Source organism: Hemitrygon akajei, chromosome 27 (genome assembly GCF_048418815.1).
Source record: "Hemitrygon akajei chromosome 27, sHemAka1.3, whole genome shotgun sequence".
NCBI lineage: Eukaryota > Metazoa > Chordata > Chondrichthyes > Myliobatiformes > Dasyatidae > Hemitrygon > Hemitrygon akajei.
Genome location: NC_133150.1, coordinates 30004306 through 30030059, shown reverse-complemented (window position 1 = coordinate 30030059; position 25754 = coordinate 30004306). Strand labels below are relative to the sequence as shown.

General features: G+C 41.4%; 1 protein-coding gene across 3 annotated transcripts in view; it reads right to left on the bottom strand.

The window, feature by feature from the left end:
- Window positions 1–780: 780 nt before the first annotated feature.
- Window positions 781–25754, bottom strand: part of LOC140717217 (ataxin-7-like protein 1) — a 42140-nt gene continuing 17166 nt past the window's right edge. For 2 of the 3 annotated variants that reach the window (XM_073030540.1, XM_073030542.1), the window contains 10 exons: window positions 22723–22791; window positions 22477–22581; window positions 21280–21493; window positions 17506–17825; window positions 14442–14524; window positions 12678–12913; window positions 11224–11419; window positions 9537–9658; window positions 6728–7556; window positions 781–3382 (listed from right to left, as the gene is read on the bottom strand). In XM_073030540.1, coding sequence (XP_072886641.1) covers window positions 3365–3382; window positions 6728–7556; window positions 9537–9658; window positions 11224–11419; window positions 12678–12913; window positions 14442–14524; window positions 17506–17825; window positions 21280–21493; window positions 22477–22581; window positions 22723–22791 — 2192 coding nt within the window. In that variant the 3' untranslated portion in view covers window positions 781–3364. The remainder of the gene's footprint in view (window positions 3383–6727; window positions 7557–9536; window positions 9659–11223; window positions 11420–12677; window positions 12914–14441; window positions 14525–17505; window positions 17826–21279; window positions 21494–22476; window positions 22582–22722; window positions 22792–25754) is intronic. The other variant, XM_073030541.1, reaches the window with a different exon arrangement.

Below are 25754 nucleotides of genomic sequence, written 5' to 3'. Positions count from 1 at the left end.
TTTTCAGACATTTACACACCTTGGCATTTTGATCTCCATGCCCGACACTCTTGCTCAGTATTTCACATTATTGTGTGCTGTTCAGTCTTTCATTTGAATCAGCATTATAGAGGTCAATTTTAGCACTTCACTGAACTGGCCGCTCACCGGAGATGGGACACAGGTATTCAAGATCAGAGGCTAAGCTAGTTCAGGGAGTTAGTTACAAATTCTTGTTTATTCCTGGCTCTTGGGTTCCACTTCTGCTCAGAATCGTAATGGTCACTTGTCTGCACCTAACTTTTAGGGCGATGCATATAATCAGCCTGATAAATGATAATTATCATTAAATTGGTAATCTCAGCAGGGCAATCAAAACTGCTGTATTGATATCGGAAGCAGAATGGAAGGGATTCTCATCTAGGGGCAAGCAGTGTGGAGGAGGCTTAGTTCAAAGTTTGATGAAGTAATTGGCTCTTATGAAGACTTTTTAGCATGGAGGGGGACATGGATATGAGAAGATTGTTATACAGTATGATTTAGGACGGAGGTTCCACATAAAGGACCGGAGACTTTGCCAGTAACAGTACACCACGAAGGCTGATACAACCAAGACCTGAATCAAAGGACCAAAGTTTATGAACGGATGTCAGGTTTGAGAAAATCAATGAGGTAACAAAGGACAACCCAGAACCCTATGGTAAGGATTTCTTTTAAAAACAGGTCCAGAATTGAAACTATAGGCTAAAAGAATGAGGATTCAGTGGAAAATGACAAGGATACAGAGGGTGAGTGATGCAATATTCAAATAAGGTGAGTTGGGAATCTCAGTTTATGAACAGGTCACACCAGGCGTGCTTGATAATGACAATTGGTGTCAGATACTAGAAGTATTCTGTTTCCCAGCACTAAAGGTCCATTGCCATTAAAGCCGGCAAAATTCTATAACGAGGGTAATTTTTCTTGTTGGGTCACCGGCTATGGAAAATGGATGTAAAAAGGGGAACGATTAGATTCTCCCTACTATATCTCCCTTAAAAGAGTCAGCACAGGCACAATAGCCTCATCTGGGCTGTTACAAAATGTCACCTTTATCATGGGTGATTTAGATGAAATTGATTTCCTCTATCTTCACTGAGCATTTTATCAATACATTTTAGCTGAAAACAGCCACTGGACTAATCTCAGCTCAAGTGATTGGGCTCAGGTTTCCACGTTGTCGTCGCTCACTCATTGATTAGGAGGACAACATCAGGCAGTTACTGCTTTTCCTTGTTAATTGAGAATTTAACACTGTCCCTGGGAAGACGGGATGAATCATTATTAGGAGACACTCTACAACTCAAGCTATGCCGCCATTACATATTGCTATATTTTCCCTCAAAAGTTATATATAATTTGAATTCATACTTCAAAACTTAAAAGTAGCAAGTGAAAAAAGTTGCAGAAAAAGTAACATCATTCATATAAAAGTACTGATAAAGTGGGTTGGATTAAAATATAAGCATAAAATAATGAAATTTAAAAATTGTTTGTAACAGAAACTTCAAGCGCAACTGAGCAAAAAGAAAATTCAATTCATCTTCTGGTGGGCAAAAGAATGGTTCAACTTGAGAATTGTATAGAATTTGGCAAAAGATAGTTAAATCATTTTAACTTTGCTTGAAGAATGTTCTCAGGGTCACTATCATTAAAATATTCTTTAGCAAAACGAGAGGGAAGGGACTGTAGTTGCTGGTGGACAGGCCTAACATGTGGAAGCAGAAGTGAAGAGAGAAAGAGATCTAAATAATTAGAGAAAAATGTTAGAAGACATGCAGTTTCCATGACAACATGGGTTTCTTCCAGGTGCTCTGGTTTCTTCCTACAGCCCAAAGATGTACTGGCAGGTTAACTTGCCAACATAGACACAACACTCTTTGGGTATGGGGAGGAAAGGCTGCCTTAGCAGAGGGTAGGAATTCAGAGGATGGATAAGTACAAGTTATGAACAAAAGTGAGTCGATGAGTAGATGTGAAGGAGCGCAATTGCGGGGCTGCAGGAAATTACAGAGAGGAGGAATGAAATTAATAGGATTATTCTCCGGGATGTAGCATGCACCAGATAGACTGAATGACCTTTTGTGTTGTTATAAGATACAGCGGAGTGAACAAGTTGAAGCAAGAACAGAGAAAGGGAGAGAGGAAGGGACTGAAATCTAATAACACCAAACAATAATTAAGTACGTGGGATTAACTTCAATGGTTAGATCACTGGGCAAGAGAAGCTTAGACCAAGATGAAATTTGCCTAAAGAACATGAAATAGTGGTGACCCTACTATCAATATATCAAATCATTCCTTCTTTTCAATGTTCTCTTTCAATCCATTAAAGTTTCACATATAAGAGCCAACTTTCTAGATACGTTTCAATGAAGAAGATGCAATAGCATTATGATGCAAGTAGGTCAGGGTCAAAGGCCATGTAAATATCAGTCATTTTGCCTGCAGTTCTTAAGGAGATATAATACTTTTCTTCCCATTTATATCTACAATTGGAACTGCTCAGACTTATCTGAACAGATATTTGGCATATATAAACTTTGGGCTGTCAGTGACAGTCATCATCCCCTTCTCTTAATCTCTCTCAGATTGCTCTTAGTGACTGCTGGGTAGCCTCTGCTAAGACAGGAAGAGTAGCGTGGCGGTGGATCTAACTGCCCTGGATGGAGGGGAAGGGAATGTAAGAGTTTTAATTGTGAAAAATTAAGGTTATACAAGAGGAACATTTCCTTGAGGTGTGTATCTGATGGGTGTCCAGCACCCATGGGCCCCAGTTCACCATGAATCAAACCCTTTGTAAGAAGATAGAGGCAGGAAAACACAAGTTTACAAATGCACGATGCCAAAAAAGAGACATCTGCACCCCACTGCCTGCAGGGAGCATGGATTAAATATATGGCAGAATGTCCTTTATCATTCTCCAATACATTGTGGGCAAGAAGCACAGGTTGAATACCTCATGGCCAATTTTGCATATGTTTTGTTATCAGGTTTCCTTTGTAGCAATACAGAGTAAGGCTTCCATGTTTAATGGTGAGGACAGCAAAACTCCAGAACAAAGAAATTGGAAGGGACAAACAAAACAGATGGATGGACAGGGTAGTAACGGACTCCATACAGACGTGGTATGCAATAGAAGGGGTAGGCTGCACACTCTATAGTGCCAAATGAGGCAGCTAGTGGGACAGTCCCACTTTCATTTGTGCCTAATAAGCCTGTGATCCGACAGAGCTCTTGACACTCGCGACAGGCGCCAATCTGTGTGCCCAAGGGCTGGAATTGGTGGCTGATCGATGGAAGGTTTCCAGGTCCTGTATCGCCAAAAAGCTGGGCAGACCAACTTTCAGGGTCGCACTTTTGCCTGGGGGAAGATAAAGAAAGAGAGAAGCATGAAAGGATTAATTTCTATTATATAAAACCGCACCCAGAATAACAATCAGACAGCTTGCTTCTATTCAGTGGCTATTTTGCCACTAGAGTTTCTCCAAGCATTAATTATAACATTGAATTAAAGCACCTCCAAATTGATGCACAGAATGATCCTATAAACCAATAAAATCATAAATTGGTAACCTGTTAAACTAAGTTAATTGACAATCAAAACATTGAGCAAGGATACCCGGGTGAATTTAAGTAAATAATAGTGAAGCTTCTTTTTAAAAAGAGGGCAAACAAGACCTTGATGTAATGACACATGAAAAGAGATAACATTGCTTATAGATCAGCAAAATCTCAATAATACAATGAGTGTCTCAGCCCAGATTGGGTGTTCAAATCTCTATAGCAGCCTTGAACCTATAATCTTTTGCCTCAAGAGATAAGAATGCTACACCATTGCTGTGTTTGTATACAGCTAACACTAACACAACTCTTTTCAGGTTTGTTGAGGAAACGCTGCCTTAGCGGAGGATACGATTTCAACGATGAATAAAGAACAGTGTTGTGGTTATTGTCCCACGACCCATCAAGTCTGCTCCGCAATTCAATCATGGCTGAGCTATCCTCTCCTACATTCTTCCCATAACCTTCAACATCCAAGAACCTATCGACCTCCACTTTAAATATACCCAGTGACTTGACCTCCACAGCCACTTGAACTCCATAGATTCACCACCCTCTGGCTAAAGAAATTCCTCATCTCTCTTCTAAAGGGATATCCTTTTATTCAGAGGCTGTGCCCTCCGTTCCTATACTCTCCCACTATTGGAAGCATCCTCTTCACACTCACTCCAGCCTTTCAATATTCCATAGGTTACAATGAGATCCCTCTTCATCCTTCTAAACTCCAGAAAGTACAGGCCCAGAACAATCCAATGTTCTTCAAACATTAATCCTAACATCCCCTTGGATCATCTTTGTAAACCTCCTCTGGACTTTCTCCAATGCCAGCACATCCTTTGTTAGATAAGAGGTCCAAAACTGCTCACCATGCTCCAAATGTAGACTAACCAACACCTTATAAAGTTTCAGCATTTGATTCTTGCTATTATATAATGTTCTAAAGGTCTGAATCCTAACTTCCTTACTTTTCTGTTTGGTTCACCCAGCAATAATAACATTCTGTTAGCTTTCCTAATTTCTAGCTGTACCTGCATCTGGTGGCTGGTCACCATTTAGATGTTCTTTTTTTCCCTGCCAAAGTGGACAATTTCACATCTTGCCAAATTATACTCCATTTACCAGATCTTTGCTCATTCATTAGCTTCTATATCATTTTGTATGCTCCTTATGTCTTCTTCACAACTTATTTTCCTAAAAATGTCACAACAAATTTAACAACTATACCTCTTGTGTCCTCATACAAGACATCTATAAACTTCATTAAACATCAAGGGCCCAGCATCCCTAATTTTCATTACTCCATCTTTGTCTGATGCATGTCAGATTACTGAACTCCTAGATCTGGAATTCCCTCAAACATTTATCATCTTGACCTAAACATTAATGGCATTCTCTTGTTATTTAAAATTCTGGAGATTCCTTCCTAACAACATTACTGGAGCAACTGTCACCTCCCAGGCTCCAACAACCCAACAAGGTAGCTCACTAGAAAATTAGTGCTAGTCAATAGGCTTGAGCCAACCTTGTGCCACCCACAACCCCAGAAAAACTAAAGAACATATGCACAGTGAAAATATATAGTATCTAAACACACAAGATTCTGCAGATTCTGGAAATCCAGAGTAACACGCACAAAATGCTGGGGGAGCTCAGCAGGTCAGGCAGCATCTATACAAAAGAATAAATAGTTGTTGCTTCGGACTGAGACCCTTCATGAGTTGCTACAGCATTTTGTGTATAGTATCTAAACTATTCTTGTTCAGAATATCTTCTCTTGAGTAACTAAATACACAATACTTCTGTTTAAATAGGAAAATCCCAGTTTGTTATGCATTCTGAAGAATGAAACAACTTTTGAAGGTGATCATGATAGTTTATTGTTCTCAAAGAACAGGGTTTTGTTCTCCACTTTATCCTCCTTTGCTATAGCATTAATTCTTACTGTTAAGCTGGTACCACAGCCGTTATAGCTCCTCAGCCAAAAGTCATTTTTCATGTCACCCTAAACAGTCAGCTTGACTGCATCAGTTTTGCACAAAAAAATAACTAGGGAGCAAAATCCTTACACTTCAGTGCAGTACTTCCAGTCAGTGGATGTCGTCAAAATTCTAAGTCTTAAAATTAACTGATTCCTATAAGGAAATATTATCTGAGCCCAGAGGTTGCTTGGGACCTTTTAGTACATTGAACACGTTCCACAATTCAGTCTGGCAATGGTTGAACTAACTTGCATTCTAAGTCATCCAAGTTATCTAATAATCTCAACCATAAAATTTGAAATGTCAATCTCAGTTTACGGAGAAATTAGTTCCAGATTTCCAGCACCCTGTGTGAAATTGCTGCTCACTATCAGTGCAGTAATCCATGCTCTCATTTTAAAGCTGCTGTTCTGCATTCTTCCACTAGAGGAAGTAGTCTCTCTTTATCCGATTAGATTCTTTAATCACCTTAAAGATGCCGACTTTATCGCCTCATAATCTTTTAAGACAATTAAATATCTACCCTGGCAACTTGCTTTCAAAATGTAAGTCTTTTATCTCCCAGAATCATTCAGACACAAGGTCCTCTTCAGTGTACTGCACAGGACCGCATGCAGTTACTACAGATAATGTCTAAATGGAGCTGTATCCAACTGCAGCATTGCTTGCACCCCTTGGACTCCAAACTTCACACCTTTTGACTAAAGAGCCGCGAATGCTACCATTGAGCCAAAGATGAAGAGTCTCAGATCAAAACATCAACTGTTTATTCTCCTCCATAGATGCTGCCTGACCAGCCGAGTTCCTCCAGCATTTTGTGTGTGTTACTCTGAATTTTCAGCATCTGTAGAATCTCTTGTGTTTACTGAGCCTAAGATTCACTTCTGATTATTGAACCACTGGAAGCATTACAGCTGAGCCTCCAAAGCAGTTTGTACATACAAACACTTGAGCAAACTCTCCAACAGGTCAGAGGAGGGCTAGTCTATTCTGAAGTAGAGGAAGAGGAATTCTGAATACTTCAGGTCTGTCATAGGGATTACACTCCTACCAGCACCTTAGCTGGAAGCCGCTGGTTCTGATGTTTAAAATGGCCACCCCTCTGCCCAGGCCCTCATTCCCGGCCCACTTCCCCAGGCATTGCAGTGGACCTTTGCATTCCTTACCTTTTGTGTGTGGGAGTTGCCGAGTGGTCGGGACGTTGCCAAGCTCTCCTCTTTTTTCCTTTGTGCACAGCTGACCTCGGGGGACTTGGCTACTTTGGTGGGTTTTGAGCAGGCGCCAGCGTTCTTCCTCTTCCTGCCCTCAGCCCGCACAGGGGAGTTGGCGATCAGTGGTGGGGGCGAGGGGCTGCGGATTCCCAGCTTCCGCCCCTCACAGAGACGGGCACCCCTTTTGGGATCAAAGTGTTCCACCGCTCTGCTGTTCCCTTTGATGGAGTTCCCTGATTGCCCCAGAATTCCCGCTTGTCCCGGTGCTTTGGGGCTGTGGGCTGCAACTCCATTGTTAGCATTGTGTGACGAGGTATTCGAGTGAGGCGGCCGGGGGGCTATTCCGCCAGGAGGAGGTGTACTGATCTTGCCCAAACTAAGCACGCAGTTCCTTTTGAGGGGAGGGTCTTGAGCAGGTGTCAGCTCGGAGTTGGAGAGCGCTGGCTTCTTCCTCTTGTTCTGTGACGTGTCAGCGAATGGATGGGAGCCTTGGTGGAAACCAAGCCCCCGGCCAGCCTTGGCCCAGGACACTTTGCTGGAGGAGTGGGGCGGGTTCGAGGCAGGGGTTGTCGGAGCGAGTGAACGGCAGCAGGCGGCAGGCAGGTCCGAGGGGGCTCGCGCTGTGGTGACAGCAGCTGGAGAGGATGCCGGTTTCAGATCTGTGCTCACGAGGGGTGGCGAGGAGGAGGAGCCCAAAGGCAGGGATGACACAGACTGCAGCGAGTGCGTCAAGGAGGCAGGTGTTGGCGGTGCCCTCTGGGAATCCACAGCCGGAGGAATTTTCCTGCATTAAGCAAAAAAAAACTAAAATGAATCAGATTATCCCTCAGGTTGTAACTATCAGTCACTGGGGGAATGCTGGGTGGCTGGGAGACAAGAAAGAGAAGTGGGGGTGGTCACACTGTTGGAGGGTTTGTGGGTACGTGCACTGCCAGCAACGGGAAGATATGGGAGCAAAGGGGACTATGCTGCTGAAGAGAAACTGCACTTCAGGGATGGGAAGGTGGCATTAGGAGATACATGTGAATAGATGGTCCCTGTGCTCCCAGGAAGGGTTGGGTCAGGTTGACCATTTGGTGATGACATGAAGTGCCACAAAATTGGTAAATGGTTCATCATTTTCCACAGGTATTGAGATACAGTGAGAGGGTTTGGTTTGCATGCCATCCAGCAGAGCATTCAATATATAGCCATATTTATTTATTTATTTATTTATTGATTGATTGATTCGTTGAGAATTAGGGTGGAATATGCCCGTTGAACAACGCCATTCAGCCTAATCATGGGACAATTTAAAGGATCAATTAACCTACCAACTAGTACATCTTTGGATTGTGAGAGGAAAGCGGCGTACCCGGATGAAACCCACGCGGTCACAGGGGGAAAGCACAAACTCCCGACAGACAGCAGCGGGAATTGAACCCGGATCGCTGGTATTGTAAAGCGTTGTGCTAACTGCAGCACTACCGTGCCACCCCACAAGAGGGAGTACATGAGGCGAACAGAATGCAGAATATTGTGTCGGTTACATAGAAAGTGCGATGGATAAATACAGTGCACGTGACGTGATGAGGTAGACGGAGGGATCATGAGTCCACCTTTATTATTCAAGAGTCTTCTAACAGCAGGGCTGAAGATGTTTTAGAGCCTGATGGTATGTGTACTCAAGGCTTTTGTATCTTGTGTATTGGTATTTGCTTACTATTGTCACATGAACCAAGATACCGTGAGAAGCAAGCTTTGCACACTGTTCATGCAGATCAGATCATTACACAGTGCTTTGAAGTACAAGATAAAATAATAGCAATACAGAAGAAAGTGTAAAAGTTACCAAAAAAGTACAATGCAAGATCATAACAAGATATGTACGAGTAACATAAAATCCCTCCCTTAGGTTAATTATAAGTATTATAATTAAGAGACAAAACTTTGTAGGTTATAAACAGTAATGGCACACAAATTGGATTAAGTCGGTCATAATCCAGCTAAAAGATAGCAAGGAATCTGAGGCTGAGTGGCCTCTTATTTGGGTATTTATCTCATACAGCTTTCTCGATGGAAAATCAAAAAGCAAGAAGAAGAATGGAACTTACTCGGGATACGCAACAGGCCAACACCTAGGGCCATGTAACAATAAAGATCGGTGTTTCACTGGGCCTCCATTTTCAAAAAAAAATACCTGGGGAGGAGCCAAAATGGCGATAGAAGGCGACTTCTTCAAGCTCATCTGAGAAACAATTTTTGTTGCACTGCAGATCATGGGCTGTTTGGTGGCTTTGCTATTTCTTGCTGGGTGGTGGGAAGCTAATACTTCCTGCTGGAATAAGTGGAAGGAGGGAGAGGATTGATGCTTTGCAGCTTTTTGTGTGTGGGAAGGAGATGGGGGTGCTTTGGGGTTCTAACATTTTTCTGTCATTCATTCTTTAGGGTTTTCTTCTGTTTCATGGATGTCTGTAAAGAGTAAGAATTTCAAGTTGTATATTAAATGGAACCATTGAAATGCTCTGGTATTTTGGCTTAGACCAACAAAGACCAATATATAGTTACTCCTTGTGAATAACAGCTATCCATGATCAATTATCTTCCTACAAAAATGTACAGGCTTTTAAAGCCCTTGGATCAAGTCACAGATATTTCCTGCATTAGTCTATCTTTCTCCCTCAATGCTTGTGAACTGTGGAGAGTGTGTAGTATACTCACCCTTCCTCACTACAAATACTTCAATAATAATCAACAGTGGGCATCAGAAGGACAGCATACTGACCTCCACATCTGAGAGTTTAGGTGCCTTTCCACCATGGAGTTAAGGGCCATTCGGAATCGGTCCAATCTCCTGTTGAAAACGTAATAACCTCGGCTGATCATTCGGCTTCCAAAAGTGCAAAACTGCAAAGAAAAAAGGCTGGATCAGGTGAAGAAAGGATTGGTTCAAGAATAGCTCTCGTACAGTAGCAGTAATATTGGGAAAAGGCCAATTCATGCTCAAAACAGAATCATAGCTACAATTTACAGAATTTATGAAGAATTTCATTAGTATCAGGCTTTGGGATACTGTCATGATGTCATAAAGTGTACCAGCAATTTAGAATTCTTCCCTCAGGTTAGTTTGAAGTATTACCATTAAAACCTACAGATTTGTGGAGGAAGGAGGCAAATCAGATCAATATCAGCTATAATCTTGATTAAAAATTGAACATAATGAGGAGCTGAGTGACGTCCTCCTATTTTGATTTTTGTTCCAAATAGTTTTCTCAGTTTGTAAATGAAAAATGAAAAAATCTACAGGTGCTGGAAATGTGAAATATAAGTAAAAAATACTAGGATATTCAATAGGTCAAGTTGCAGCTGTAGAGAGAAAAACAGTGTTCATGTTTCAAGTTGAGAACATTTTATTAGGTAGGAAAAATGAGATACACTAAAATAGAATTGCTTCTAAATTCTTCACTTCTAATGAAGGATCATCTCCCCGAAACAATAACTTTGCTTCTCTCCATCTCTCTCTCCCCACAGATACTGCCTGACCTGTCGAGTATTTCCCATCATAAAATTATATGGACAGAATTAGGCTCATAAGCCCATCAAGTTTGCTCCACCATTCAAACATGGTTGATATTTTTTTCATCCCAATTTTCTCACCTTCTCCCCCTAACCCTCAGCCCCATTACTAATCAAGAACCTATCACTCTCTGCTTTAAATATACCCAATGGCATGGCCTCCACAGCCCTCTGTAGCAATCACAAATTTACCCTGAAGAAATTCCTCCATATCTCAGTTCTAAAGAGCCTCCCCATTTATTCAGAGGTTGTCCTCTCGTATCCCAGGCTTTCCTATTAATGGAAACATCCTCCCCACATCAATTCCATCTCTTTGTTTTTATTTATTTGCTGGTACCCTACAGTGTAGCACATTCCTGCTAGTTCCAGGATCCAGTTTCCTTCTGTGCCTAGCTGAATCATCGAAAAGTACAGTGTGAGGTGGGGCACTGTAGCCCATCTGTCCATGCTGGGTGAAAATAGATTTTAGATTGGTCCCACTTCACTGAGCCCTGCAGGTCAGCTTTAGATTCCAACCTGTTTAATTATTAGACAAGTCCCACTGGACAGGAAATTCAACAGAGTGTGTCATCCTCCTTTCCCTAAAAACACCTGCATGCTTTGTGGGGGCTGCTGGGCAGAAACTGGAAATGAGTAAGTAATTTGCCAAGGAAGACCTGCAAGATTAAGGGGGGTGGGGGGTGGAGAGGCAAATAACCAACAATTCGGCATGAACCACTTTCAGTACTAGTAGAAAGTAAATAAAAATGTTTGTCTGAAACACTGAATAATGTAGCGAGGTTACAAACATTTCTCAGCCCCATCTGCTCTGCAGAGGATTCAGTTTAAACCATCAATGCTCCTGGTAAGACAAGTGAGAAGTGGAGAGAGAGGGGCTGGGCTGCAATAGAACGTACTGCCAGTGGCTTTGGATGCAATCGTGAATAATGACAGTCTGGCTTGTCCAATTCCTCAGTCACCTCCCCGTCACTCTCTTCGCTCGACAGCCGGCTGTTTATCTCGAATCTGAAGAGAGGGTAGGGGAGCTCAGGGTGCGGTGTGGGATCCGCCGGGGATCTCTCCGAGTCAGTCAATTCATTTTCCAAAGAAACCCTGTGAAAAGAAAAGAAATTCAGATGGCAGCAAGACCCCAGTAGTCCAGCAGCCCTCAGAACAAAGCAGAAATTCACAGCCCCTTCAGCTAAAAAGGAGAGGAGTCATTTGTGTTTGTATGCTGATGACAGCCGTGTATATTGAATAAATAGTCGTTGATGAAAGTTAGGTTCACCAGTCTTGAGGAGGGAGCGTTTTGAAGGTTAATATACTAGTTCAGCAACAAACACATAAGGTACAGAGTGAAGCTTGCTCAACATGCCTCACGAAACATTCTTATGATTGACTGTAAATGAACAAAATTTACACAGACACCTAATACAGATAACAGACTGCCTTCATACAATGCTTTAGATGATTGCATTCTCCAAATCTTCACTTCCATTATAACATTCAAAGTAATTATTGATACCTTAAAATTCATTGTAGTTCCTAACTTGATGAAGTAGTGAAATCATTTCATTTTCACTCCCTGCCATTTCTGGCATCTCCAAGCTTGAATGCTTGAAATCGCAGTGAGCAAAACGTTTCTGAATTGTCTTATTGCTTATTTCTTGCCAACTATTGGTAATAAAAATCACTGCTTTTTGAACACAAACACACGTAACTGAAACTGCTTAGAAACTGTTCGCTTTCAGGACAGTAATAGCCACATAAGTGCAAGGGACTGGCACTAGTTAGAAACTGTTCGGCAACAGTCTCCCGTCCCAATTAAGTGGCATAGCATCCCAAATAAACAAAGGGAATCCCTGCTATTTTCTCAATTAATTTTGTTCTTTAGAAGTTGTCCCAAATAAACAGTGACCCCAATTAACCAATGGCTCAAATAACAAGATTCCACTGTATATAAAATTACAATATCTTGTAATATATTACTTTATTTTAATAAATATATTTAATATACAATATAATCATTAGAAAGTACCAGAAAGCCCTTACCATTAAACAAGATTATGCTGACTCGTATCACAACTGGTTTATTAACTCGTTAAAATCCCACCGACAACACCGAAAACTCCAATTAACCTCTTGTATCTAGTATTCTGGGGAAGTCAATTCTAGATTTTAAGTAAAGTTTGCCATTGAAAGCATTTTCTAATTTCACATTTGGCTTTAAGTTTAAGCTTTTTCTTGTGTTAGACTCCCCCATCAGAGGAAGAAACATCTGCATTATCACTGTTCCCCCACCCTCCCAGTAAACACCTATACCCCAAGAGAGCCAATGGGTGCCCACGAATGCTAGGAATTTAGATCATACCTTGAGCCGGAACAGCCGGCAGGCTTTGTGTGGCTCAGGGAGATTCCTGCCATCACCGAAGCCCAGCCTCCAGCGGTCATTTCCTGCACAGGGGAATGTGTCACTGCCTCTTTAGCTTGCTGCTTTTTCTCTCTGCCACCTTCCTTGTTCTTCAAGCTGGCCCGATGTTCTGCCAACAACTCATCAAATGCCAGCCGCCGGCCGAGCACATTCCTCCTCTGAGTCAGTGAGTGCGTCTAGCAGGACGAAAGACAACAGGTTTAGCATCAGTTGACAACGGCGGTGAGGGGAACGGGCAGAACAATCTGATACTACACTGCAGAGGAAAACATGGTCACAATCTTCACAGGAATAAATATTGGACAGCAAGCTTCAAAGAGAAGGGTAGAAAGCCTTTGAAGTTGCAAGAGGAAATTTCAGGGCTCAGGGCTTTGCCAGATGAAGAAACTTCTGCCACTGGTGGAATGATGTGGGAGAGTGCAAATCAATTTAGGAAGGAGTCCAGGGATCTTGGAAAGCTGAAGAACTGGAGAAACTAGCAAATCCATGTGGGATTTTGTAACAAAGATCGTACAGACCACAGCAATGCCAGCATTGGGACCAACATACATCAGCAGGGATGATGCAGTAAGTTATAAAGTGAAGAAAACCTTTATTTTATTATCTACTGTATTAATTGCACAGTATACTCTTGAGGCAGCAATGACTTCTCGAAGAGACAGTGCAGAGGGGACTGTTCCACTGGACAGGCAATTTAGAGTAAATGGCAATCGGTTTAATATTGTCACCTATAATGAGGTATAGTGAAAAACTTTGCTCTGCCAGCCATCCATACAGATCATTTCACCACTTTGGTACATCGAGGTAGTACAAGGGAAAAGCTATAACTCAATGCAGAATATAATACTACAGAGAAGGTGCTGTGCAGGCAATAAGGTGAAAGGCCACGACAAGGTGGATCGTGAGGTCAAAATTCCATCTTATTACACAAGAGTGTGCACTGCACCAACAGATAGCTCCGAGGGAACACTACATAGTCAACCAGGCAACCTCAAGGGATTGCTGCACACACAGGCCACACCAAAAGAACACTGTCCTCTCAGATCAGGAACATTGGAAATGCATTACCACAACAGACAATCAGCACCAAAGGAACACCCCAGGGTGGGGTTGCATTTCAAACAAAATGCAGTTAATTATCTGGGCTGTAGCATTAAAGCATGCAGGAGCTTGGTTTTCAGATTTAGGCTCCAAACCAGCCAGGTTTTAATCCCTATTGGATTGAAGGATGAGTCACTTCCATTACTCCCGCCTGGTGCAACAGCAAAACATGGAAAGCCCAGAGGCAAGAAAAGACTGGCTGCTCCATCAAATCTGTTCCGCACTACGATGACTGGAGCATTGTCGAATAGTGCCTCCCTTCGTTGTCATCGCCTGAGGTAATAAAGCCCAGGGCCACTATAAGGGAAAAAATACTTTGGAAAATTCCTCTTTAACCCCTCAGGGAACTGAAACCAGATCTCACAGACCAAGAGTTAGTTATAAAGTGAAGAAAACCTTTATTTTATTATCTACTGTATTAATTCCATAAAAGTTACTACAACACTCAACATACACATTTTGTTTTATTTCTAGTCAAAAATCTATATGTCTAGCCATTTAAAATTCAACAAAAGGGCTGTCCTGAAATTTTGCCTGATGGAAATAAAACAAATATAATGTTGGGGGCTGCAGAGGTGGTGGTGGGGGGGGGTTAAAAGTTACCTTACAAGTTAATGAACGAGTGCAATGCTTCTTGGTCTCTGGATCCATGACTCCGCAGTGTTTATTGAGGTCACTTTCTTTCTCTGTCGAGAGATTAGGTAGAGGTTATGCGGTATGACAGATGTTTCCTGTTAAAGGCCCCAAGGTACCTTAGGACTTCATTTCCCCATACAGAAACACTTATTACAGCACTTTTAGAACGAAAAGAGATTCAAGTTAAGTCTAAGACGCTTTCCCAGACATTTTATTTTTAAAATATAAAATAAATTTACACGGCAGGAAACAAGACCTTTTAGTCAATGGATTGAGATGATTTAAACTAGGGATTCTTCAATAACTCTGCCATGGACGGTCCCTCACCTGCCTGCAAAGGAAGGAGGGTTAGGCATGGGGCTAGCAAGCCTATCCTGTAAAAACCCAGTGGTACAGAAATACTAACAGAAGCTCCAAATACCTCTCCCCTCGAAGAGGAAGGATCTTCAAAGATGGGCCACACACCTGGGGTCAACTTGAAAGACAGCCCTAGGATGGAGCACCCTAGTTAGCTGCAGTCAGCGGCCTATGGCCCAGTAGGGGTGATGGGCTTATGTATGTCAGTATTCTTCAATAGCTTCATGATACTCCATTGGACCTGAATGCTATTATGATACAATGTATTCATGTAGCTTTTGAAAACAGTAAAAATGTCCAATGGCCCTTCAATGAAGTATTAATCAAGCCTCAGTTAAAGTGGTAGGTTTTAAGACAATAAGATAGAGCAGCAGAATTAGACCATTCAATCATGGCTGATTTATTATCCCTCTAAACACAATCTTCCTGCCTTCTCCCTGGAACCTTTGGTGCCCTTATGAATCAAGAACGTATTAACCTACACTTTAAATATACTCAATGACTTGACCTCACTCTCTGTGGCAATGAAATCCAGAGATTCACCACCCTCTGGCTACAGAAATTCCTGCTCATTTATGTTCTACAGGGATACCGTCTATTCTGAGGCTGTGCTCTCTGGTGCTGCACTCCTCGCATTACTGGAAACATCCTCTCTAAATCCATTCAATCTAGCCTTTCAATATTTGATAGGTTTCAGTGAGATTTCTTCATTCTTCGAACCTCCACTGAGTACAGGCCCAGAGACATCAAGCATTAACCCTTTCATTTCCAGAATCATTCTCGTCAACCTCTTCAGGACCATCTGCAATACCAGCACATCTTTTCTTAGATAAGGGACCCAAAACTGCTCACAATACTCCATGCATTCTGACAATGCCTTACAAAGTCTCAGCATTACATCCTGACTTTTATATTCTGGTCCTCTCAAAATGAATAACATTGCATTTACCTTCCTTACCACCAACTCAACTTGCATGTCAACCTTTATGGAATCCTACACAAGGACTCACAAGTCTCTTTGCACTTCTCGTTTCTGAACTTTCTCCCCATTTTGTATTGTCCACAAAGATATCAATCCTGTCATCCAAATCATTGACCTATAGCATGAAAAGAAGCCATCCAACTCCTGCAGATCACAACCAGTCACTGGCAGTCAACTAGAAAAAGCCCCTTTTATTCCTTTGCTTTGCCTTCTGCCAGTCATACAATCTTCCATCCATTCTAGTATCTTTCCTGCAATACCACAGGCTCTTAACTTGTTTAGCAGCCTCATGTGTGGCACCTTCTCAAAGGCTTTCTAAAAATCCAAGTAAACAACATCCTGCCTGTTATTTCCTCAAAGAATTCCAACAGATTTGTCAGGCAAGATTTCCCCTTAAGGAAATCATGTCAACTTTGGCTTATTTTATCATGTGCCTCCAAGTGCCCCAAAACCTCATCTTTATAACAGACACCAACATTTTCCCAACCACTGAAGTCAGGCTAACTGGCCTACAATTTCCTTTCTTCTGCCTCCTTCCCTTCCAAAAGAATGAACTGATATTTGCAATTTTCCAGTCCTCCAGAACTATTCCAGAATCTGGTGATTCTTGAAAGATCATTACTAATGACTCCACAATCTCTTCAGTTACCTCCTTCAGAACCCTGAGCTGTAGTCCATCTGGTCCAGGTGACTTATCTACTTTCAGACCTTTCAGCTTCCCAAGCACCTTCTCATTAGTTATAGCAAATGCACTCACTTCTCCCTTTGACACTCTTGAATTTCTGGCATACTGTTAGTGCCTTCCACAGTGATGACTGACGTAAAATACTTGTTAGTCTGCCATTTCTTTGTGAATTACTACCTCTCCAGCATCATCATCCAGCAGTCCGATATCTACTCTCACTTCTCTTTTACTCTTTATACTGTATAACTGAAAAAAAACTTTGGTATCCTTTTATTTTATTAGGTCACTTTCCTTCATATTTAATCTTTTCTCTCATGACTTTTTTAGTTGCCCTCTGTTGGTCTTTAAAAGTTTCCCAACCTTCTTAAGCCCTATTAATTTTTGCTATATTATATGCCCGCTCTTCTGCTTTTGTGCTGTCTTTGACTTCCCTTCAACCACAGTTGCCTCATCCTCCCTTTAGAGTACTTCTTCATCTTTGGGATGTATCTATCCTGCACCTTCTGAATTGGCCCCAGAAAGTCCAGCCATTACTGTTCTACTGTCATCCCTGCTAGTGTCCCACTCCAATCAACTTTGGTCCGCTCCTCTTTCATGCTTCTGTAATTCCCTTTATTTCACTGTAATGCTGATATATCTGACTGGGTGAATTCTTTGATATTATGATCACTGTCTCCTAAGAGTTCCTTTATCTTAGGGCTCCCTAATCAAATCTGGTTCATTACACAACACCCAATCCACAACTGGGAATCAACCACAAGCTCATTGTGAGAGTGCAGGAAATGGAAAACCGTTCCACTAGCAGAACAAAAGTCACTGAACTCTATCTTAAAGCTGGTTAATAAAATATACAATTCAAGCCAATCTCAAATATCGCCAATAATACAGTATTCAACTTCCCATTTACCATCAGTCTTCTCCATGTCTATTCACCAACAGTGTCTTTGGCCATTCCTTATATTACTAGCTTTGGAAGAATAAGCTGCAGGACTCAATTTTATACTCACCCATTACTCTCCTGTGGACTTTATGGTTGTTCCTCCTGTTACTGAATGCTGGTTCTTCCAGCATTGGTAATCGTTCACCTTTACCATTCTGAATCACTGGTGCAGTGAGTGAGAGGTCAGCTGCTTTTGGGACTGCATTCAAAACCCCTGTCTTTGCCGAGGAATCAAGGACAGGGGCCGGGCTGGGTTTCTCAGATGGTGAAATAGGTTCAGGAGAGGAGGGAGAAGCAGCAGGAGGCTTGGCGGTCAGTTTGATGCATGAACTCTCTGTCTTTCCGAGAGATGGGATCTTTTCCAGGTTCACCACAGGAACAAACAAGCTGGAAGAGAAGAGAGGAAATTAAGGAATAAATCCAATCATCCCATTCAATCCAGACCTGTTTTTCCCTAAATCTTCATGGCAGGAGTGCATGGCTATTCACCCAGATGGCAAAACTGCAGCTAAGCCTGACGTGAAGTATTCTCTTTTGTTCAGTTTCCAAGAGAAAATCTGATGGGAGGAGCGGAGAAAAGGCCTTCTACAACAAGCAGCATAGCTCACTTTAACCCTTTTGCTCTTTGAATCAGAATGAGAATCAGGTTTAATATCACTGATAAATATCGTGAATTTGTTGTTTTGCAGTGGCATTACATTGAAAAAAACTATAAATTATAATAATAAATTAGTTATAATATATACTATAAATAAGTCATTCAAATGGAGAGCAAACATTGTGAGCTGGTCTTCAGGGTCCTGTAACTCCACCCTGATGGTAGCAATGCGCAGAGGGCATATCTTGGGTTATGGGGGTCCTTAATAATGGATGCCAGCTTTTTGAGGCATCACCTGTTAAAGACGTCCTTGATAGAACTGGCTGAGTTTGAAACACTTTGTAGCTTTTTCGATCCTCAGCAGTGGCCCTTCCATACCAGACAGTGTAGAGTAAACTTTGTGGCTCTATAGTTCATCCACATGACAGAAGGGCAAGGTTAGGTTCAGGCTCAAACACAATGTATAAGCTGGAGCTTTTAGCCCTGGAGTGAAGGAGGATGAGAGGTTTAAAATAAAATCATAAGGGGTGCACATAAGTTGGATGGTCACAGGGTAGGGTAGTATAACACTAGAGGGTATAGGTATAAGGAGAAAGGGGAAAAATTTAAAAGGGACCACAGATGTAATTTTTTTCAGAGAGGATTGTTTGTATGAGGAATGAGCTGCCAGAGGCATGGATGCAATTACAGCTTTACATCAATCCTCAGAACTAGACATTGAATTAGGATTCCTTGCCCCTTAAGTCTGCTCTGGAATTGAATTAGATTGAACCCAGTCTTTTACCTCAGCATCACGTTCCCGTACTGAATCCATATCCCTAAATTCCTTTAATATCCAAAAATCTACCAGTCTCTGTCTTGAACATACTTGAGCCTCTGCAGCCCTCTTGGATAAAGAAATCCAGAGACTCTGGGTCAAGAATTTCTTTTCAGCTAAATCCTGAAGGGCCTTGGCATTGTTTTTAGCCTGCGACCTCTCTTCCTGAATGTTTAGCCAACAGAAAGGTCACCTGTACATCTACCATTAGGATTTTGTATCTGTCAGGGAGATTACTTCTCTTCTACAGAACTCCACAGCATATATGCCCAGTCTGCTTAATCTGTCCTCATAGGTCAATTGCATCATTTTATGAACCAGTGTGTTGAACTTTCATTAGAAGTTTGGTTCCATTATATCCTTCATTGGCTAGGCTAACCATAATTTTGAGTGTGGTCTTACCAGAGTCCTATATAATTTCAGTAAAACATGTTTACTCATGCTCAGATCTTCTTACAACAAAGGTCAACATACTATTTTCCAGCATGGCAGCTTTCTGTCCTTCCGGGGCCAGATGAGTTCATTTATTAGCTCCAAATCTGCAAATTACTTTCAGAGATAGATTGGAAGAGAGTCACAAAAAACTACTACCAGACGAAGCGAGTATTATACCAACATCACTGGGAACCTACAAAACAGGAGACTATCTAGTCCAATGAGCATATGTGACAATTAGAAAGAGATATCCAAATAGTCCCACCTCCTGCTCTTTCCCCATAGTCCTACCAATATTTTTTACCTCACATATTGTTTGTAAGTACTAATTGAATATGATTCCACTAGGTTTTCCAGCAATTATTCCAGATCAAAATTCATGGATAAAAATTTTCTTTCTGGCTCTCTACCCAACTTCTCTGCTTTGCAGAACATCTCCAAGTCAATCCACAAAGGTATCCCTGTTAAATGGTCCCTTAATTTTCCATTACAGTCCCACTCTGATCTCTGTCTTCTTAGTACAGTTCCAACAAAATACAGGAAATGCTGCAGAAACAGCATTTGGGTTGCAACATCCACAATAACAGTTTCAGATAAACAGCTTTCTAGTTTGCATCAGTACTGGCCAGTGCCAAAGTGAGGCCAACTTGCAATGTTAACTCAGCTTCTGTATTCACAGGCTGGCTGACCTGCCTGGTTTTTCCGCTTCTCCGTTCTGTTTCACATTTCTAGCAACTGTTTTGTTCTGGATCTCACTATTCCAATATTTTCTCTCTGTCCTTTGTTCTCATTTTCCTCTGATCAGATAACACTGCAAACTCCTTCAAAAGCATGCGTGTCACTGAATTTTTCAGTCTCTTATTACACACTTGGTTTGTTCTCTCCATCTTTCTCTGCAATTTAAAATATAGATGTTTTCTTGCTTTTTCCAATTCTGCTGACAAGTCATCAACTTGGAGAACCAACTTGGCTGATTTCTCCAGAGATGCTGCCTGAATAGCTGAGTACTCCTAGATTATAATTTTTATGCTTTACTGTGCACAGTCGGCCCTCCTTATCTGCGGGGGATTGATGCTCAAGTCCCTTATTTAACCTGTCTCAGTGCAGGTGGACTTTAAGACCCAGGGGAGATCCGGACCCGCGGCCTGCGGCTGCTGCTGAATCCACAGTGTTTCTGTTCTGTTGACGGAAAACGATCATGATTGAAAATAAAGTGGAAATAATAAAGCGATCGGAAAGAGGTGAAACACCACTGGTCATTGGAAAAGCATTAGGCTACAGTCGGTCAACGATCGGAACAATTTTAAAGGATAAAGTGAGAATAATAGAGCATGTGAAAGGCCCTGCCCTGATGAAAGCTACAATTATTACTAAGCAACGCAGTGGTTTAATTATTGAAATACTTATGTTTCTTAAGTGTTTTATATGCATAGAAAGGTAAAATATATACTAAATACTAAGACAAACATTTGACTAACTGACACTAAATAATACCGGATGCACCTGTTCCGACTTACGTACAAATCTGACTTAAAGACTGACTGTACTTTAAATCATCTCTAGGTTACTTATAATACCTAATACAATGTAAATGCTATGTAAATAGTTGTTAAACTGTATTGTTTAGGGAATAATGACAAGAAAAAATGTCTGTACATGCTCAAACAATTAGTGCTGGAGAGAGAACTTCCGGGTTTTCCCGATCCGTGGACGGTTGAATCCGCACATGCAGAACCCGCGGATAAGGAGGGCCGACTGTAATCTAATTCCTGTTACTAGAAACAGTTCCCCTTTTCTACTCTAACAATACTTTTAATTAGTTGCATTAAATCTACCCTTAAACTTTAATGTTCTTAGGAAAATAACCCCAGTTTACCATCAATGGTGAGTTCTTCATTTATGGTTATAACAAACATGAGCCGCTTTAATTTAGAAAACGAGTTGTATTTTTCCCCTATTTGGATTAAAGGTCAAAAAGAAAACTAAATTACCACAGATTTTCTTTTGGTCCCTTTGAAGGCACATCTAACTGTAGCACCTTGTTACCAGGGCTGTGCAGCTTCTCTTTGGAGGATCTGGTGCCATGGTTGGAGGTAACTGCAGTTTGAACACTGTTGCATCGCGATTTCTGCAGAATGGAGTTTGGGGAATTCAAGGCAGGAGCTTTTCGTGCTGACAGTTTGTTCAGAGACCCATGTCTTCTCTCTGCAAGAAATTGAACCCCTTTAAGATTCTCAAATTAGAGATTTCACGTTAAATATTTAGTGACAAAGCCTCAACTGCTTCCCTGGGCAGAGAATTCCACAGATTCACCACTTTCTGGGAAAAATAGTTTCTCCTAAATCTTCTCCCCTGAATCTTGAAGCAATGTCCCCTAGTTCTAGTCTCACCTACCAATGGAAACAACTTTCGTACTTCTATCTTATCTATCCCTTTACTTCATCCAGTGTGAACTCTTGACAGTCCTGATCTCTCTCTTCCACTGAAAATGATCTGCCCCATTTTCTCTTAGACACCAGGACAGGCCATCTTTAATTACCCACGGAGTTAACTTACGAGTGCACATGAATTAAAATGCAATGCATCCCACAATATAGTTACAATCATATTACAAAATAAACAGAAGTATCTACCTTAAGTGCAGTATACAAACAACACATACACATTTTACATAGTAAGGGAATTAAGGGTTATGGGGAAAAGGCAGGTAGATGGAGCTGAGTTTACAGACAGATCAGCCATGATCTTATTGAATGGCTGGGCAAGCTCGATGGGTCGGATGGCCTACAACTGCTCCTATTTCTTATGTTCTTATGTAAAGTATGGAACTGTTATTGTGTTTGCTGGTAGATACTTTTTTGTAAATATTGGCAGTTTACTTTTCACTAATTTTGCTAATTATTGTTTTTAAAATACCTAATGAACACCCTTGCACTAAAGTGCTAAACAACTCAATTTTTTTTCTCTTCGGTCATAACCCACATATCTAACAGTCAGATTTAAACAAGTTTCATTCTCAATTACACAAGATTTGAAACATGTATTACATGAACACATTTCCAGTGAGGTGTGAGCTGAACCGACATGATGCTTTAACAATATGTGCCTCTGGGTTATCAGATCTAATAGGTATATACTTTCTTCTGTCTTATTATGACCCAAAGATGCTCAGTTACAAAATGACTTACCACAGTGCATCTGAAATGCCTGAGGTTTAACTACTTGTCCACACTGGTTACACACCACAAGGAAGAACTCATCATGGGCTGGACAGTGACCAAAGATTGGCATATCTGAAAGGAGAGGTGAAATAGCTAGTTCACGTAGACACTACATAAAGAAAGTTGGGAGTGGGGAAATGCCTTTATGTCAATTCCTCTAATTCAGCATCTTATCAGTCCCCATTCTTACCCTTCACTCTTCCAGATCATTACCTTCTCTAATGAGCCGCATTGTTTCAATTTTCTTTCTCACATCCTTGCCACAGTCTTCTGATTCTGTGCCTGAAAGTATACATTAAAACAGTCACAATGCTTGAAGCAATCAAAAAACAAATTATATGAGCTTCATACTGCACTGAATAGAAAGTTAGTAATTTAGCCAACACATAGAATCACCTTGGTCCCTATCTCATCATCCCATTTCAAGTCAAGTTCACAGAATTTTAGAGTATTCAAGTGAATGAAATGCCCTAACCTGGCCATGCAGCTCTCTGGTAGATTGTTTATTTCATCTTGCCCGTTCCCTATGTATACAATAAATGTTTTGATGACTCTAGATTATGGTCTCTGGGGGCTTTGCATGGTTGGTGGTGGGGGCTGATGCTTTTGCTGGAGCAGATGGGAGGAGGGGGAAAGCTTTTGCTGTTGTTGTGCACGAGTTTCTAACATTTTCTGTCATTCATTCTTCGGGGTTTTTTTCTCTGTTTCGTGGATGTCTTCAAAGACGAAGGATTTCAGGCTGTATTACTGTATACATTCTCTTATATTAAATTTATTCCCCTTTTGAATATTACAGTCGAATCTTTATTCCACTGCTTTTTTCAGACAGTGTATTCCAGATTACGCCAGGATGCAATACTATAACTAAAGCTTAACCAATCATTTATAAAGTTATTTATAACTTCCTTGGTTTTGTGCTCTACAAAACACAGGTCTTATAACCTCTATAACAGTCTTCTGAATGGATTAAACACCCACACATCCCAGTTTCTATGATTCTTTAAAAACTACAGAATTCAGTTTACATTGTGTCTTCTTAATCTTCCTCCCAAATAATGTATGACTTCTCTGCATAAGCTCATCTTTGTCTGTCTTCTCAAAAGTCTATTGATTTCCTTGTCACTTTCATACATTTCTGAGTTTCATCATCACTGGTACAGACTAATAATAAATAGCAAAAAGAGCACTGGCCCTAATTGTAAGCCCTGGGGAACACTACTGTAGACTCCAGTCTTAAAACCAACCATTTGCTATTACTCTGATTTCCATCTCTCAGTCAATTTCACATCCATTCTCTCATTGCTTCCTTCATCCCCTGGGTTTCAATTTTGTAACAAGTCTATTTTGTGGCACCATGTAATCTAGACTGACAGAGCAGTAGTGTGCTAGTGAGGGAGTAATGAGGTTGAACGCATCACTATAATGAGGAACAAACCTGGATAGTGAACCTACAACCTTGTGACATGTCAGTGAAGCTGCTACCACTGAACCCCACGCTGGCATGGAGCATCTGCTTTAATGTATATAACGTGACAATATAATCTTATTGGAATTCTTTGAAATGATAGTGGATTCTTCATTTATTGCTACCAAAGGAACTCTTACTTTCTTTTTAAAAATATTTTTGTCAACAAATATTTGTAATGCCAGTATGGTCAGCATTTCATACTCACCCCTATTAACCCTGAACATAATGCTTTGCTTGGCCATTGCATGGAACACTTAAAATCATAGGTCTAGAGCAGGGGTTCCCAACCAGGGGTCTCCTTGGTTAATAGTAGAGGTCCAATGTATAAAAAGGGTTGGGAATCCCTGTTCTAAGTTATATCTAGGTAAATTAAGTATAGCAAACTTTCACCCTGAAGTATATTAGTGAACTAGATAGGATTTTACAACAAACCAGTAGTTTTGTAGACACAAGAGACTGCAAATGCTGGAATCTGAAGCAAAAATAACAAACTGCTGGAGCAACCTGGTATGGCAGAGCAATAGTCAACATTTTGAATTGAGATCCCGAGTCAGGATTCAAATCTAGATGGGAGATCGCCACCATAAAGAGTTGGTGGGGGAGCTGAGGCAGGAGCTGGTATGCAATAGGTAGAATCAGGAAAAGAGGGAGATGTTGGGTAGGTGGACCTGGGTAGGAAGGGAGGGGGGCTGGAGGTAGAGACAGAGGCTAGAAGGTGATAATTGGAGACAAAAGGTTGGAGATTATGGAATCTGGTAAGGAAGCTGATAAATGAGACTAGAGAAAACTGGTCGAAGATCCAGTGGGCTGAGTGTATGCACAATGCACAAACGAAACCAGGTGGGAGAAATATTTGAAAAGATGGGCAAGTGTGAGAACACGGGTGAATCAGATGAGAGGGAAAGGAACAAAGGAGGTATGGGTTACCTGAAATAGGAAAAATGTAATGTTCGTATGATTGGTTGTAGACTACCCAGGTGGAATATGTGGTACTGTTCTTCTACTTTGCCTCACCATGGCAATGGAGAAAGCTGAGGACAGACTAGTCAGATCACAAACAAGAGAAAGCCCGCAGATGCTGGAAATCAAAGCAATGCGGGAGAAACTCAGCAGGCCAGGCAGCATCTATGGATCTGGTGTGAAACGTTGACTGTTTAGTCTATTCCACAGATGCTGCCTGACCTGCTGAGTTCCTCCAGCATTTTGTGTGTATTGGACAGACTAGTCGGTGTGAGATTGGGAAGTTGAAATGACATACAACCAAGAGCTCAAGGGATCCACTGCGGACAGAGAGCACCTGTCTACACTCGGTCTTGCCAACGTAAAGGTAGCCACAGCACAAGCGCTGAAAACAACAGACAGGGCTGGAGGAGGTATGTGAGTCTCTGTTTTACCTGGAAGGGATGTTTAGGCTCCGGATGGTGGTGAGGGAGAAGGTGCTGCACCTCCTGTTGTTGAAATGTAAGGCATAGGGAAGGGTGGACAGGAACAATGGTTCCTGTGGAAAACAGAAAGGAATCAGATTGTGTAGCAACTGACAGCAGAGATTGATAGGGTGAAAGGCTAGAACCAAGGAAACTCGATGTCTGTTCTATCTGGGGGAAGGTGGGCTGAGAATGTGCTGCCAGAGGTGGCAGTAGAAGCAAATTTGACAGAAGCATTCAAGATGGGCAAGTATTATGCAGGAATGATAGAGACATTATATAGGCAGAAGGGATTAATCGGGCATTTGATTACTAGATTTATTAGTTTGGCACAACATTGTAGGCCAAAGGGC